This window comes from Mytilus edulis, chromosome 12 (genome assembly GCF_963676685.1).
Source record: "Mytilus edulis chromosome 12, xbMytEdul2.2, whole genome shotgun sequence".
Taxonomy (NCBI): Eukaryota; Metazoa; Mollusca; class Bivalvia; order Mytilida; family Mytilidae; genus Mytilus; species Mytilus edulis.
Genome location: NC_092355.1, coordinates 8,612,869 through 8,630,843, shown reverse-complemented (window position 1 = coordinate 8,630,843; position 17,975 = coordinate 8,612,869). Strand labels below are relative to the sequence as shown.

Genomic DNA, 17,975 nt, shown 5'->3' with positions numbered 1-17,975 from the left:
TTTTGCGGTCGTATAAAAAGCTTCATCAGCAACATTTTATATAGGCAAATTTCCAATGAAGTTATTTACATAAAGTTATTGGCAAATAAAAATAGAAAATGACATCATAGTCATGTCTGGCAAATGTCCAACATACATTATCTAAAAACATTTTAGATAAGATAAGGAAAAAAAGCTTCATCAGCAACATTTTATATTGGCAAATTTCCAATGAAGTTATTTACATAAAGTTATTGGCAAATAAAAATAAAAAATGACACCATAGTCATGTCTGGCAAATTTCCAACATATATTATCAACTAATATTCTATACAAAGAAAGATAACTCCAATTGAAAATTAATTGCTATTGCACAATATTGTGCAATTAAATATTTCTTGCTATTGTGCAATACTGTGCAATTGAAAATTTCTTGCTATTGCACAATACTTGATATGGAATCCTGATTTGGACCAACTTGAAAACTGGACCAAAAATTAAGGATCTACATACCTAGTTAGATTTGGCATATCAAAGAACCCATTTATTCAATTTTTGATGAAATCAAACAAAGTTTAATTTTGGACCCCCATTTGGACCAACTTGAAAACTAGGCCAATAATTAAAAATCTAAGTACATTTTTAAATTCAGCATATCAAAGAACCCCAAGGTTTCAATTTTTGTTAAAATCAAACTAAGTTTAATTTTGGACCCTTTGGACCTTAATGTAGACTAATTTGAAAACAGGACCAAAAATTAAAAATCTACATACATAGTCAGATTCGGCATATCAAAGAACCCCAATTATTCAATTTTTGATGAAATCATACAAAGTTCAATTTTGGACCCTTTGGGCCCCTTATTCCTAAACTGTTGGGACCAAACTCCCAAAATCAAACCCAACCTTCCTCTTATGGTCATAAACCTTGTGTTTAAATTTCATAGATTTCTATTTACTTATACTAAAGTTATTGTGCAAAAACCTGATTTGGACCAACTTGAAAACTGGACCCATAATCAATCAAAGCGCGAAAGCGCTGTAAAGGCAGTTAATTACAGGTTGTGTGTATTTCTAGTCCAGTTATATCATTATCTTCCATAGAACAGAGGTGGTTTGTAGAATTTAAGATTTAGAGTTCTTTTGTACCTAGTTCACCTATATCTATAGTCTACTGTTTACAGTATATTTTCTGTGCCTCGCCATGAAATGCATTTTTAGCCATGGCCTTGTCAGTTTGCTTTAAATTTATGAGTTTGACTGTCCCTTTGGTGTCTTTCGTCCCTCTTCTTTAGACATATAAGAATTTTTCCTTTTCAATATAAATAGACTATTTTTAATTATTGATTGTATACGCATATTCTATGACTCCCATAAAAAATAGTTCACAAAGATTGACTAGTCTCTGTACTGTGTGTATAGCAAGAACATCAAGTAACATAATGGTAAATGTACATAGTAACACATCAACTTTTTTGATGACCATACCTGCCAACTGTCAGTATTTGCAGAGTATTTCCCCCATCGAGCTCGAGGCTCCCAAATGGAAATTTTGTAAGAGCAATTTTGTCGACTATTTTAAAGAAAGAACTGGTTCCCAGAACTTCGGATGTACCAAAACAGGTACTTCCGATCTGACAAAAAGGCAAAATGTACCCTCCTTTTTAAATTTCATGCCATTTTTTTATAATTCAAATTTATCAGTCAAAAATTGTTCTACAATGATCACCAGTCATGCAGCTTTCATTTGATACCAAAATTAATAAAATATTTTGAAAGTTATGTCCATGCGTAGGAACTATTTTGTGTTAAATATGTACTACTTTCTGGTATGTGCTTTCTGGCCGGGCCCGAATTAGTGGTGTTACACCTAAATACTATGTGAAGAAATTGAAAAACACCGACGGCAACAAATCCCGTAAAATCTTTTCTTTTTTTCAAACCAAGAGCTGTTATTGACGATGCCGCAACTGCATGTAATGAGTCAGAGGCAGCATTATCTAAGACTGAATCAATTGAAAATGTTACCGATGTTGTTGATGTTTCTTCCAATGACAATTTAATTTCAAATGATGATCAAAGTCAAACCAATACCGATTCGCTACTGATACAACCTGAGGACCAAGCTTGTAAATTCCAAACTCAAACTGAAATCTGTAAACCAAATAATGAAATACCAACAATGAAACCTAGTAGTAGTAAAGTCATGACTGTGTTGGGTAGTACTGACAGTAAAACTGCTCTTAATAATAAAAAGTATATGATATATCAGACAGAAGACTTTTTGATGCAAGGAGGTATGAAATGATATATAAATGGTTATACTATAATGAATCCTTAGAGGGATACGTCTGCAAATATTGTGAGTTATTTCCGTTTGGTAGTACTGACTTTAGTAGTAAGGGGGTAATTTTAGGGGATCATCCTACAAGACAATTACAAAAACATGAGATGAGCAATAAACACCAGCAGTCATCTGAAAAATCGTCTTCTTGAGACATTCAAAAACAAAAAGGACAGAAAAATAAAATTATAAATGACAATGAATCATGTATTGTAGTTTTTCTTTATTTTCACAAAAAAAAAAAAAAATTCTAATAAATTATAGTATGATACATACTAAAACTGACTTCTGGTTTATTTGTAGTTTTCCCAATTTCTATATAAATCGCGTAAAAAAATTCCCAAAAGTGGCCAGGGTCCTTTTTCCCAAAATACCCAGATAAACCCCTGTAATACCCGGAACGTAGTACCGGGAACCAGGATAATACGTAGACAACATACATAACTAATACCGAAATTGAAAACGCTTTACGGTTTCGTTTATAAACCGAATTCCGCTTTGAATTATAGAAGATGCAATATTAACCATGTTCAGTCGACTTTTCATTGTTATATCAACGTCTGAACTAATTAAAAAATCTTTAGATGTCAGATAACACTCGAAATTGACCCGACCTCTTTCCACACGGAATACAAATAATGATAGTTTGTAGTCAGGTTGACTGCTTATAATGCAAAATACACATTAATAACAAGTTCTATAAAACGAACAATACACACTGATCGTTTCTTTAGTCCCCAATGTAAATGAAAGAAACAAAAACCATATCATACCATAAAAAGAAGAGGAGAAATTCGAACATTTCCGGATCTAATTCTGGCCAAAAGACCCCCTGCATAGATTGCGTATGAAAAGATGAACCTCATGACTTGAAAGTCAGGCCTTAAAGCACTGCCTTTAAAAATCAAAGTACATGTTTAGATAAAGCATATCAAATAAACCCAAGAATTTAATTTTTGTTAAAATCAAACTTAGTTTAATTTTGGACCCTTTGGACTTTAATGTAGACCAATTTGAAAACTGGACCAAAAATTAAGAATCTACATACCCAGTTAGATTTGGCATATAAAAGAACCCCAATTATTCAATTTTTTTACTAAAGTTATTGTGCAAAAACCAAAAATAATGCTTATTTGGGCCCCTTTTAGGCCCCTAATTCATAAACTGTTGTGACCTACAATCCAAAAATCAATCCCAACCTTCCTTTTGTGGTCATAAACCTTGTGTTCAAATTTCATTGATTTCTATTTACTTATAATAAAAGTTATTGTGCGAAAACCAATAATAATGCTTATTTGGGCCCTTTTTTGGCCCTTAATTCCTAAACTGTTGGAACCAAAACTCCCAAAGACAATCCCAACCATCCTTTTGTGGTCTTTAACCTTGTGTCAACATTTCATAGATTTCACGACGACCACGACGCCAACGAGATAGCAATATACAGTCAAACCTGATTAAACCGGACCCTGAATAAACCGGTTTCCTGTCCATTCCGGCCGAAAATGAAAGTCCCATATTTTTCCATTCAAAGTCTTTGTTAAAATACCCTTTGTAAACCGGACCCTGTGTATTCCGAATTCCGGTCTAATTATGAAGTCCCAATACTCTTAATTACATTAATTATTACCTGTCAAAACCGGTTTGTCTAATTAATTTCAATGATCGATATGCAATCAAAACATATTTGTTTATACAATTATATGGCTTTTCGTGATAATCAATTAGTCAGGTGTCAAATTGTGAACCTACAATCGTACAGTAGTGAGCGTATTATTTATTAAAACATTATAAACGTGTTAATTAAACGAAAAGAAACACCGAATATATCTCGGATTGAACTTACGTTTTAACTTGGATAAACAAATTAAAATCGCGGAGTAAGAAATTCACATCGTGATTTGAAATCCTGGGTTCCCTGTTGTGAACCCCTAAACAAATGACCTTGATAATGAAAAACACCCGGATGACAACAATCAATGGATATTGTACACTGTACGACAACCTTTCGAAAGTGATGAAATTACGTTTGATAATATTCTGGCTTTTTAATCGGCCATTCCAACATTTCAAATTATTGATCATGGGAGTAAATCGAAACTCTCGTCTTACAATCCAAACAACGCGAACATTAATACTGAATATGATGCAAACAATGAAAAACGAAGTGAAAGTATTTTAATTTAACAGATATAATTTACAATCAGAGAGAACTTTTACATGCAAAATGTCGGACGTCACAAGTCATTAACATCCGGTCAAAACGGAAACCTGAATAAACCGGCTCAGTCCAAACCGGACCCTTTTCATAGTCCCGTAGCCCGCCGGTTTATACAGGTTTTACTGTATGACCAAAAAATTAAAATTTTTGCGGTCGTATGAAAATAGCTTGCTTTAATTTATCAGTGGGAAGTAAAATTAAATATTTCATTGATGAAGATGATTCAACTACAATTATGAACAAAGAAAGATTACTCCAATTTAAAGACAACTTCAATAATAACATCATTGATATTTTCATAACAGATACTAGATTCCTGCACCTTGCACAAGTCACATAGAAATATTCATGTATAAGATGTTTAGAATGTTATGACCTATACACTGTATTTTGTGTATCTCAAAAGTGTGATAAACCTTGAAAGATTTAGATACTGTAGATTCAGAAATAATTGCCTTGTTTATATTATTGCGAACAATACGACAGGGTTATAATCGCTATAACTTAAATTCGCAGTTTGAAATTTCAATATGAATTAAACAGGATTTTTCTCAATATTGCAAAAATTAAAAGCACATTTAAGTCTTAAATGGAAAAAAATCTTTATAATAAATGCAGGCAATAATATCAAGTCAGTACCATAGGGTTTTATTTGGATTTCATGCAACCTATAAATAGATATAAAGATATTACTACATACCATGGAGCAAAAAACTTGACAAAAGTAACTCCATAATCAATGGCTGCTTTAAAACTGGTTGCAGTTAACTCAACAACACCATCCTAAAACACAGATCAAACACATTCATCAATTTCTAATCACTGACATTCAATTAAGGTCAAGAGTAAAGTTGATTTTAATGCAAGTTACCACCAACTTATTTTTTGTGATTACTTTTTATTAATTCTTTTTAGTAGACTGTAAAATAAACTATTAATTTTAAAAAATCCAAAAATAAATATTTGGATTACAGTATCAAAAATTTCTCAAGATCCTCTAGAGGCGTTGTGATAATTTTTGTAGTTTGTAAGCTGTGTAAAAAAACACTTACTTCACTCTCTTGTGTAGGAACTTTTTCTGGCACTTTTTCCTCTTCTCTCTCAGCATTTTCATCTTTCTGATCGACCATTCTCTTGATGAATTCCTTGAAGGAACTCAGATCTCTTTGACCAGCATACTTTTCTACCTATAAAATATTTGGTCTGTCGATGAAATTTAACTAAAAGGAGTTGAGGTCAAAAATATGTTGAATAAAGTCATGATCATTTCAGTATAAATAAGGACCAATTTTTTTGCCATTTCATTTAATACTAATTATTTGACTTATCAGATAGCATTTGTATATTTTGCATTATAGAAACAAGTGTTATTCAAGTGTTATTCTTTGTTTCACAAACAAGCTACTCTAAATTGGCATTAAAATTAGAAAGATCATATCATAGGGAACATGAGTAAGAAGTTTCAAGTTGACAGGATTTCAACTTCATCAAAAACTACCTTCACCAAAAAATTTAACCTGAAGCAGGACAGACAGACTAACAGATGAACAAACAAATGGATGTTAGAATGGAGGAACAGGCACACAGACTGAAAATCATAAATGTGGCATTAAAATTATCTTAGGCCAGGATTTTTTAATTTGTTGGTTTACGGATCCGCCGACCCGATTTTTCCGATTTCCAGAATAAAAATAAAATTGACTTTTCATGCTTTTTTATTCCCGCCGACCCTAACAAATGCATTATCCCTGAAAAATAATTGAATTTTTTTTTTTATGAAATGAAATGCATTAATCACTAACAAAATTGATAACACTTTCTGTTGTGAAAAAATAAAACTTCCAGTTTACGTTTCTAAAAATAGACAAATCAGTTATAACTGACCTTGAAATGTCGTTTGCGCAAATAATATTGCGGAACCAAACTTTTTTTAAAACCAATTACACAATAAGTTCGTTTCCCTTATTTGTCATCGGTCCGTAAGATCATCATCTCATAGAAATAGACTTGTCCAAATGTGGACAGGGTAAAGGCATCAAGTTGAAGTACTGAATATTAACAAATCATTTGGAATTTTCTTGTTTCATAGATAATAAAAAAATTATCGTCCATTTGGATAAAAAACGGGAATGCGAGACAACAGATTAACCCGATAATCTCGTTTTCCAGTGGACGAGTCTATTAGGTTTTTAACACGTGTGTTGAAACTTATTTTCGTATGACGTTTTTACATTTTTTTCTTTATCAGTTTTCGTGCTTGAAGATCATTATTCACCAAGTTTTCTGGAATTGATAAAGAGCTACGCAAATTTATTTTTCTTGTTTCTGATATGACGATTTAATTTCGTCTTTGTCCGTGCACCCCCCTTTTTTTACTGTAATTTATTAGACAATGTCATGCGATGTTTATAACATTTGAGCAATAATATTTCATCGAACTAAAATTTAAGAAATGATGATAAAATAGCATAACAAACATATTGTTAGAAAGGTGAAATATATATTGGTTTTGCATATTTTTCTGTCTTCAAAGATGATTTTTTTTCTTTTTTTTTTTCCCGACCGACCGACCCGACTTTTTCATGGGGAAAATCCGTAAACCATCAAATTAAAAAACCGTGGCCTTAGATGCTTAAATAAATTTCTTATCATTTCTAAAACTTAACATGTATTTTTTTCCATGTAATTATAAAATCATGTTACATGGACAGTTTAAACACTATACAAACCTTTTGTCCATCTTTGAAGAATAACAGAGTAGGATAGCCTCTAACTTCATGGGAACTACACAACTGTTGGCTAACTGTACAATCAACCTGGAAAACACAAACTATAAAACATCATCCTAATGTTTAAAGAGGGTGGTAAAGGGTTATTTTCCTGCAACTTGATTGTAGTTTTTATTTCACGTTCAACATGTTTTTACTTTTTTATTGACGTTCAGTTGTGCAAGACAGGTGCCTAGTTCAACGTGTTCTGCTTATTTAATTTTACGTGCATTGTGATTTTCAAAGTCTTATTTTGCGTGCTCGGTATTTTTCAAATAAAATTCAAACACTTGGCAGGGATCGTCAAGAAATACTTTTTTTTAAAGCCGTAAACCAATTATATCATAAATGTGTATACTAAATCGGGAATATCAAGTAAAACAAAGAGTAAAATATATACAAGACAGTGATTCAGTCACAAAAAGTTCACATAAAAGTATTTATTTTACGTGCAACGTTCATTACAGAAATTATTTCACGTTCAACGTGAAATTATGTCTTATTTCACGTTTTTTTCATGCAAGCATCCCCCTTTACCACCCTCTTTAAATAATATATGAAAGGGAGGAGATGACACATTTTGGGGATGTGGATAAACTGTAAAAATGTTCAGATATTTTCAACAATATTAAACAATACAATTTCTAAAATACTTTGATATAATTTAGTGAGAATTCACCAGATTTTATAAGTATAACTATGAAAAGAATAAAATATTAAGAGGAAAGCAAGAAAATCTGATGTCATCATCAAATTTTGGCCGATGTAGAAGTGAGATCTAAACGAACCACATGTTGATTAAATAAAATAACCTACAGATCAGGAAAAGAATAAATCATGTAAGAATAAGAGAAAATTTATTTTCATACCGTGTGGTCTACAGTGTAAACAATGATTGTCGCAATATTAGCTTTAGTATAGAATTTACAAACCTTAGAAATAGTAGCTGGACTATCATCCTCATCAAATTCCTTGGCTAAATCTTCCCAAATTGGAGCCAGACGTTTACAATGTCCACACCAGGGGGCATAAAACTTAATGAAATGGTTCCCTGTTTCTGTGAAGCCAGCAAAGTTTTTATCATTAAGCTCATACAGGGGTCCAGCCATTTCCTCTTCTACTTCCTTTTCCTCCTCTCCCTAAAATAAAACTGTAACAGTTACTATGGATTTATAATATTCGTTGGATATCAATTTTCATGGATTTCGTGGGTACAAGGTAACCACAAATTTTAATATTCAATGTAGACTTTGCCAAAACCATGAAATTAAATATATATGAATAACTTCTCCTCTATCCACAAAAACTGGTACCCACACAAATAACTGAATCCAGATTAGTCAGAATCTCAGGATATGTTTTTATTTGAATTTGATTACTGTTGATTCATTATAATGTGCTGGATTATACCAATCTTTGTGTTTGTTGTTCAAACAAGTTTTTTATCAGGTTGTATGTGGACTTTGGCCAAGCCACAAAATTGTAACATATTCAAGAAAAGGCAAGTTTCAGTGGCGGATCCAGGAATTTTCATAAGTGGGGGCCCACTGACTGCCTAAGAGGGGGCCTACTCCAGTCACGCTTCAGTGATTCTCTATATAAGCACCCAAAACTATTTCCCCAAAAAAGGGGGGCCTGGGCCCCCTGGTCCCCCCTCTAAATCCGCCTCTGAGTTTTTTTTGCAATCCAGAAAAAATGGTACACATGAGAATGTAGGAATCCAGAGTATTCTCTTACCTATAATTTAGTTACCTTGCACAAATTGAAGCTTGACTGAAAGATGAATGTGGATGCAGTAGGAGTTCATTTAAACATTATTATGTTTGAAATATTATCAAGATCTCTGTAACTAACCTTTCCTAGCTGTTCCTGAACAAAGCTCTGAAAAGCTTCCAACACCCCCCTCCCCCAAGATGCTTCCTTGTATCTCTGTAACTAACCTTTCCTAGCTGTTCCTCAACAAAGCTCTGTAAAGCTTCCCCCCTCCCCCCAAGATGTTTCCTTGTATCTCTGAACATTACCTTTCCAAGCTGTTCCTCAACAAAGCTCTGTAAAGCTTCCAGATCCCTCCCACCTTTGTATCTGACAGCACCATCTTTACCATTAGAGAAGAACTTGATGGTGGGGTAACCAGTTACATCGTTGTCGGCACAGAGGGCTGTCTCTACAGTACAATCAACCTGTAATGGAACAAATGATTAAACACCCTGGAAATAATCTGAGTTTTTGTGGTTTTAAGCATTGTGGATAAGTTTCAAAACATTTGGTCATTTGGTTGAGGCAAAATTAAGTAAGAACAGAAATAAAAAAGTTCAGCTGTTGAACAGAAACCAATTTTGGGGCGTACATGTGGACAATGGTAAAACATAATGCCCCCTCCACTATGGTGGAGACGTAAAAAAGAACAATGCCTCTGTTACTATTGTATCTATTTTTGTATGTAGTGTTTTGTGATCTTTTGTTTTCATGTTGTATTACTGATGGTAAGGATGTAATCTGTCTTTTCTTTGAAATATCATTTAAGAGATAACTGTATTGTATTTGAAGCTTTACCGACGTCCATCAGTAGTTTTACTGTCGCAAATTTAGTTTCTCTGGCGACCAGAGTGGAGACACGTAAACATGTATTTGCGACAGTAAAACTACTGATGGACGTCTATTCTAATGCAGAACTCAGTACACAATTCAATTTCAATCATTATTTCAGTGTGAAATTTTCGTGAATGAAAATTCTGCGAAAGATGTTATCTTCTTCAGCCCCTAAACTAGGCGTCAAGCATAAACACTGTGTGTTTTCTGGCATATTAGTTGCTTAAGCCTCTGTCACACGCACGAGAAACGGAAAACGTAACAGACAGAATGGATGTCGAACATACATCCAACGGACGAGTACCGCATAAATCGAACACCTAACGGAAGCGTACCGGATAAAACGGACGAACAAGATATACGGAAATTAAAAGCGACAATAATAATACATGTAAATCACATAAATATTCAAAATGTTTCTGGTGTAACTGGTTTGGGTTTGTTCTTCAAAATTCAGCCAAAAGGCAGTATCTGGCCTGAATAAGAGCTGCTTGATTGTGAAGACGTGCCCTTACTCTAAGATTGATTATGAATAATAAGAATTCATGAACCTTAAAAAATCTTATTGGCATTTCTGACGCGAAATTTTTATTGGCATTAATTCGTTTAAGGTGGTATGGGTGTCTTCCTCCATCTTGGATTGTAAAAAACAGAGAACCAAAGGTCCATATTTTCTATCAAGTTACCAAAATGGGATGCAGGAATGCAGATATTTAATGTGATTTTCATTTAAAAGAACCAATTTATAAGAATATAACTTACAAATATTATTATTTTTGCAAATGTTGATTAGTTTTGGTTGTTTTTAAATTTTTTTAAATTGGCATTTCAAGGGGAGGTAACTCTATAACAGTGCATTTTCTGAAGGATTCTACATGAAATTTTCCTATTTTGTACATGTATTTTAGGCGGGAAAAAACATACGGTGACCCTATCTTTTCTTTTGATATTCTCAAAGCATTGTCTGAAAGCTATTTTTTCCTAAGTATTTAACAATTCTATCATTTAGTTTAGTTTCTAATCACAAAATGGTGTTTTTTCCTGTATAATCCATACAAAATGTGTCATTTTGTCACGTCCTGTAGCTTGAGAAAATGCACGGTGACCTATCATTTTTATTATATTTTTCAACATATATCAATTCATGTATATACTACGATTTGGCAAAGTATGAACAAATTCTATCATTTTTATTTTAGACTTCCATACCACCTTAATGTTCATCATCCGTTTTATCCGTTATACGCATACCTGTCAACCTGTGACGATGAAAATGCATGTCATGACCTGCATTGAAGAATCAAATCTCAGGTCATAACGCGTACAAACTTTTTCGAGCTGAATTTCAGTATTTATGGTACACTTTCTTATAATGTATATCAAAGATACCAAAACATCAATGCATGTTCACTTTGTTAAGCCATTTTAAATCTTGTTAAATATTATTTCATTGCACTTTTAAAGATTTTTATAAATTTGTTTAACTCAGTCTTATATGTGCTTTACTTTTTGAGAAAAAAATACCACAATTATCAAACACCAGAATTTAATGTAATTCTTAAATGTTAGAGACTATATACTAGGTAGCCTTTAAACATAATAATGTTCAGTTAACAAGGAAATTAGACTATGACAAAATATAGTAATACAGTTAAAGGAAGTATAAATGTAAAAAATAATTTTCAACTTTTTTTAAAAAATTGTATAAAGGTATAAAAATAATGAAAAGTTATTTTTCAATATGTATTTGAATTTTATATTTTTATGATTTAATCTTTTTTACCCATAAAACGTAAATATAAGGAATAATTTTGAATGGTGACAAATAAGGGGAAGTAACTCTAGTTCTGTTTGTAAACCGATGGTGCAATTTATTTACGACCTAAAGCTACTTAGGTAATTGGTGTTAATTAACAGTGTGTTTGACACCAAAGCTGTCAAGTGAAGCCATGCACTTAATGGGTCACTTAATTTGACAGTTTACATAGCTAGATGAACTTCCTGTTCAAGGAAGAATTACGAATTTGCCGGTATTTCAAAGGAATATTACTTATGAAATCAATCTCAAGGCTATATATAAGAAATACGGGTGAAATCGGGTCATTTTCGGAATTCCCGGGTTATTTCAATGACCCGGCGGGTGTTCCGGGTGATCCGTCAGAATTGTGAAAATCTCAGGTCACACCCGCAGAATACTAGTCAGTTGACAGGTATGTATACGTCCGGTAGAAGTCTGTATCACATTTGTTCAACATCCGTTTTATCCGTTAGGTGTCCGTTAGAAGTCTGTTGGTGACTTTACCTGCCAGACCTCCAACAGATGTATAACGGACACGTAACGGGTACAAAATGGAAACAAAACGGAGGAGTACCGTACAAAACAGATGCCTACCGTCATTCAATGGACATTTCATCTGTTGGACATCCGTTCAAAATTTTAAACATGCTCAAAGTTTTCCACTGGACAAAACAGACGTCGACAGATAAAATGTACGATAAACGGACATGCAATGGATATGGACAGACGTCTAACGGATAAGAAAAAACGCCTAACGGACATACACAGATTGAAAAAAAGTTATCCGTAAGGCATCTGTTCGAGCTATCCATTTAGGTGTGACCGAGGCTTAAAGAATTATACTTATTTATAAATTATATTGTAGAAATTACATGTCAATACATTCTTTAGAATTAGAATTTTGATTCTTTCCCTTTGAACAAATTTATTTTCCAATTTTTGCTTTGATGAAATGGAAAGAACAAAGCCCCTTTTTCATAACTTTTTTTTTTTATATATGTAGTGTTTTGTGAACTGTTGTTTGTTTATTTGTTGTATTACTGATGGTCTCACACAGTGTCATCTGTTTTTTCTTTCAAATATCATTTTCGATTGTCTCCCTATGAACAAATGTATTTTCCATACTTTTGTACACCTCCACACAAATACCAGTAAGGGGTCATCCATAATTGTCAACCATTTTCCAAAGTGTACAAAACGTACACTTTTTCAGACCCCCCACCCTCCCTCAAAAAGTGTACATCAACCATTTTCAGATTTCAAGAGAGGAATCAATCATTCTTAATAAAAAGAAGATCCTGTTTATTATATTTTAGTTTTTTTAATATAGAAATTTGCATTGAAAATAAACTAAAACATATCTGACTGTTTTATTTGATGACATCTATCTGTGATGCTTGTGTTTTGTTAGAATAAAGAGTTCAAAGATTAGTGTTTCCCCTATCACTCCAATGAAAAAGGGCACCTAGAGCATGCAAAAGATTAACAAAAGGACACATAAACTATGCTAAGAATCAAAGAAAGGGAAATGCATGGTTATATTGCATTGGTAAAGTATGGACTGACAGTTGTTGATGGAATCAGAGCTCAAGACAGCAATCAATAAAAGTGTAATGTTTTAAACATTTTAAGTTTTTAAATTTCCCGCCTGTATTTCTATTTAAAAGGTCCCTGTAAATATGCCATTCATGGCACTATTATCGTTTATGTATATATACTGTGACGTGTACATATATTGGATAATTTTTAAGGTTAATGTTAAACTTCATATGGAGGTGCTCCTAATTAAAGGAGGCTTATACTCAGAAAAATAAGTTTACTTCCGTTTTATTGGTTTACTGTTTTGGAATACATTACAAGGAAATTAATTGATGGACCAGTTTAAAATCTTTTCACAAATTTGCGTCTTGTCAAAATCAATACATTCAAAGAATTCAGTGTTTCCTTCAGTTTTGTTTATTAAACAGAGTGAAACGATAACGATTTATAATAAAGCAGGTGAAATTGACAATCGGGGGTACTGAGAAATGCTTGTAAACTTTTTGTTTTAAAAATTTTACAAGTTTAAATTTTCATGATTTTTGAAAGATTTAGTTTTTATATGATTTGATCTTTTAATCGTTCAATCCCGATTGAGGAGAATTATGATATCGAAATAAATATCATCAAGTGAAAATAATGAAGAAGAAATAAGAAGAGAAACACACCCAAGCCAATTCTCGATCGACCTTCCCTACGGAAACAATATAAATTCTGGAAATTAAAAAAAAAAGCGTACGGTAAAAATGTTGATTTTTTAACCCCCTCCCCCCAAGTGTACGTTTTGTACACTTTGGAAAATGGTTGACAATTATGGATGACCCCTAAGCAAAATCTGTTTGAACATGTTTAATTGATTTTTATCAAATTTGATCAAATATTTAATGAACCTTCCTGAATTTGAACACTCGTTCCTATAATATGTGTACATTGTCCATAGCTAACTACTGATGTTGTACATGTGTTACACATGTGTTGTTTAACAGATGGTGCTTGGAACATCTCTATTCTTCTTTTATATTAAATCTTTCCCATATGTCTTGATTTAGTTGACTTATTTTTTCATTTATCTTAACTCAGCACTAAGAACAGATATTTTCTTTGTGACAAAAATTATCTTGTCAGCATATCAGCAAGAAAATATTTTTCTCTGAGTTAAAGATATGTGTACTTTATCAGACATTAGACATTTTACTAGGTGTTAGCACTTTGTTTGGTAGATTGATATTTAATTCATCAGAGTTCAAATAAATGTTGAAATATACCATTTTATAGTGCAGGAAAGATAAAAATTGCATACAGTGATCTATAGCTGTTTGCTTCTTATTTACCCAACAGTTTGACTATGGTAAACGCATAATCGGTCTTTAAAGTAAAGATCATAATCTAAATTAAAAATGACAGAATGTCCTTAGGTAAATGGCAAGATCAAAAGCTGAAACACATCAATTGAATGACCTGCATTTTTCTTCTTTTATCACTTGATAATAATTATATAATTAAGTTCACTCTTGTCAAACTTAATAAGACTTTCTAACCTCTCGTCCTTAACCTGAGATCTCTTCACCATGGTTATCAATGTGTACATTTTTTTTAGAGTTGAATGTCATGAAAAATACCGTCATTTTCTTGACTTTAACAATTTGTGTAAGTTTTATGTATTTATAAATGTTCGTAAATAACCGTAGGTAACATCTCTTTTTTTTTGCTCCAAAGCTATTTCTTGTTTAAACCTAAATTAATATGTAGTATATAAGGTTAATCTACCACAGGCAAAAACATTAAACATGAAGTAAACATCATGTTCTTCAAAAGTTTGGGTATCTATACAAAACCATGTAACAAATCAATTCCTTGATGAATAAATTCAGACAACAACTTAAAGAACATATACTGTAAATCAAGAAACTATTGTATGCAAAAAACTGCATTGATGATTGAAATTTTTGAAGAGTAAACAAAAATGCATGTTTGTTTTTTGTAATTTTAGGAACATACAGATCTATATATGTACCAGAAATCAGAATGCCAATTGATTTCATGTAGATGTAACAGGGGATTCAGAGGGGTCCTGATCCTGAAATCTTGAGGCTTAAAAAAACTGAAATTCTGAGGTCCAGAATTTAAAGGAATTTAAATTCCGACACACGATATGAAAAAAAGAATTCCCAAATCCCGAAAGGATCAATCCCAAATCCTGAGCTTAAAAACACCTGATCCCGACGTCCCAAAAAAATGTCCTGTCCCCCTTCATGTAACTCATTCATAGAAAACAATTGGAGTTTTATGTCTACCATATATATATGTTGTGTACAAGATATAAACTTGTTTATACCGAAAATCAAAATGATTCACACAGGCGTTGGTTCACCACATGGAGTTTAATAAGATATAAGTTTGTACAAGGTTTTTGTTCCAGTTATAAGTTTTTTGACACATAAGTAGCCTTCTTGCACCCGGTGATACACGTTTATCTTCTTAAATGTACCCGTTTAAAGTTCTAAATTCAAATTTATATACTTCAATCTAAGATTTAGTGGTATTCTCCTTGTCTTCAAACATGAAATGTGGATACCTAAATGGTTTAAATTCTAATTTTGTTTTTCTCTGTATACCATATTCATATCAATAAAAAGTCTTTGTGTGGTCTTATAATGTTTTTTCAATCAATGCTCAGTATTAGACTGTATGACGTAGTTGTGAAAATACGACAGATATATGCCAAACAAAAAACTGTGTACTTGCATCATCCATTTGTATTAAGCAGTTCTTAAAACACTGATATTTTGTACATAATATCTGTACAAATTATAATTTGTACAACATTGGAACTTGTACACAACATATAAACATATAACCTGATAAAGAAAGAAACTGACCTTTGCAATGACCACTTCTTGTTCTTCTTTGTCATTAAAAACTTTGGCCAGTTCATTCCATGTGGGAGCTAGTCGTTTACAATGGCCACACCTGTAAATAAAAAACAAACCACCATTCCTTTATTATCATATATATACTTGGCCAATTTATTGCAATTCTTTCTAGTCTTTTACAACAAATACAATGGTTACACCTACATGACCTATAAAAATAACCTTTCTTTGTTATAATATACTTTCACCTATTTATTCCATGTTGGATCTAGTTTTTGAATAAATTGGGAATCCATGAAGCATGACTGGTGCTGCCCCTCTTGAGGTCAGTCAGTGGGACCTGTTATAAAAAGTTCTAGAGGGCCACTGCTTTCATACAGAGGAAAACAATCCTGCTTCAAAATCTAGCAAAACGCATACATGTATCATATGTATCATGAGTATACTGTACAATAAGTATAGATATTTGTAAAATAACTTTGGAAGATTATCTCTCATGGTGTAAATAGACAGATCACAATAATAAGTAGGTGCATAATATAAATTACAAGATGTATGCAAGTTCCCATTGTCTGAATGGTTTAGGAGGTAATGCAGATTGGAAAACACATCAGCATGTAACACAAATACAGGTATCTTCTTCACATTGCAATCAGCTATTTGAGATAACCCAATTTACCATTGCATGTAAAATGTTTAATAATTCAGATGCGACTGTCATACAAGTGAGAGGTTTAGCTAGCTATAAAACCAGGTTCAATCCACCATTTTTTACATTTGAAAATGCCTGTACCAAGTCAGGAATATGACAGTTCTTGTACATTCGTTTTTGATGCGTTTTGTTATTTGATTTTGCCATGTGATGATGGACTTTCCGAATTAATTTTCCTCTGAGTTCAGTATTTTTGTGATTTTAACTTTTCATTTACTAACTGGAAGGTGTTTTTTTGTGATATTTTTTTTCAATTATTTTACAGTATATAAACAAAGTAATTTTTTTTATCCAAAGGGCATTTGTACCAAATTGCATTAAAAGGGTGCATGCCCATAATCAACTTTAACAGTTACAGTTCAACCAGAACATCAACTTTGACAGTTGTTTTCAGGGGGGTTCATACTGACCCCTCAAACCCCTCCTGGCTACGAGTGTGGATTGTTTTCTTGACTATGCAAGAGGGTTTCACAAGGTCAGTTATAATGTTGAATCTCCAATATTGTGTTATTCTATTTCGCAGGCTTTTTGTTATGCATGGAAGCACAAATAATTAATCAAATTGTTTGAAAAAAAACCCTATATAATTGTATCATGCGTATATTATATTTCATTAGAATTCAAATCAATATACTACTTATGCTGACATTATGCTGACATGGCAAATGTGTTACAAACTTAACAAAGTCAATATTTCAACACAGATAAAGTAAAAAAAAGATGATACACCCATCTGTTACACAAAATCTTCTTTAAAAATATGTCATTTCATCAGTAAAAATATTATTGAAGGCCATCCTTAAATAATTCTATGTTTAATGTCACAAGAACTTGTAAGAACAAAGAAATAACAGTTAAATAGAAAAGATATAAAAAATTGAAAATATAATTTTATTCATATATGGATATTATAATATAAATGCCTAAAATCAGTTAAAACAACAATTGTAGGGTCTTGTATAGCTAGCAACTGAGAGTAAGAGTCCAACAAAAAATAAAAGTAAGCATGATACATAGTTGTGATTATTAAAAAAAATTCCCGGTATTAGGGACAACATCAAAAAATCAATGAAGGATAAAAAACTTAATTCAAATAGTTTGGGGGTAGGGGGTCAAATTGCTGCAAGTTTTGTATAAATTGACATCGATTTTACAT

General features: G+C 32.4%; 1 protein-coding gene across 1 annotated transcript in view; it reads right to left on the bottom strand.

Annotated features, from left to right (window-relative positions):
• Positions 1–17,975, bottom strand: part of LOC139499654 (thioredoxin domain-containing protein 5-like) — a 43,970-nt gene that overhangs the window by 21,666 nt on the left and 4,329 nt on the right. The window contains exons 2-7 of the mRNA XM_071288408.1: positions 16,114–16,204; positions 9,330–9,488; positions 8,241–8,447; positions 7,270–7,356; positions 5,593–5,727; positions 5,241–5,323 (exon numbers count right to left, since the gene is read on the bottom strand). Coding sequence (XP_071144509.1) covers positions 5,241–5,323; positions 5,593–5,727; positions 7,270–7,356; positions 8,241–8,447; positions 9,330–9,488; positions 16,114–16,204 — 762 coding nt within the window. The remainder of the gene's footprint in view (positions 1–5,240; positions 5,324–5,592; positions 5,728–7,269; positions 7,357–8,240; positions 8,448–9,329; positions 9,489–16,113; positions 16,205–17,975) is intronic.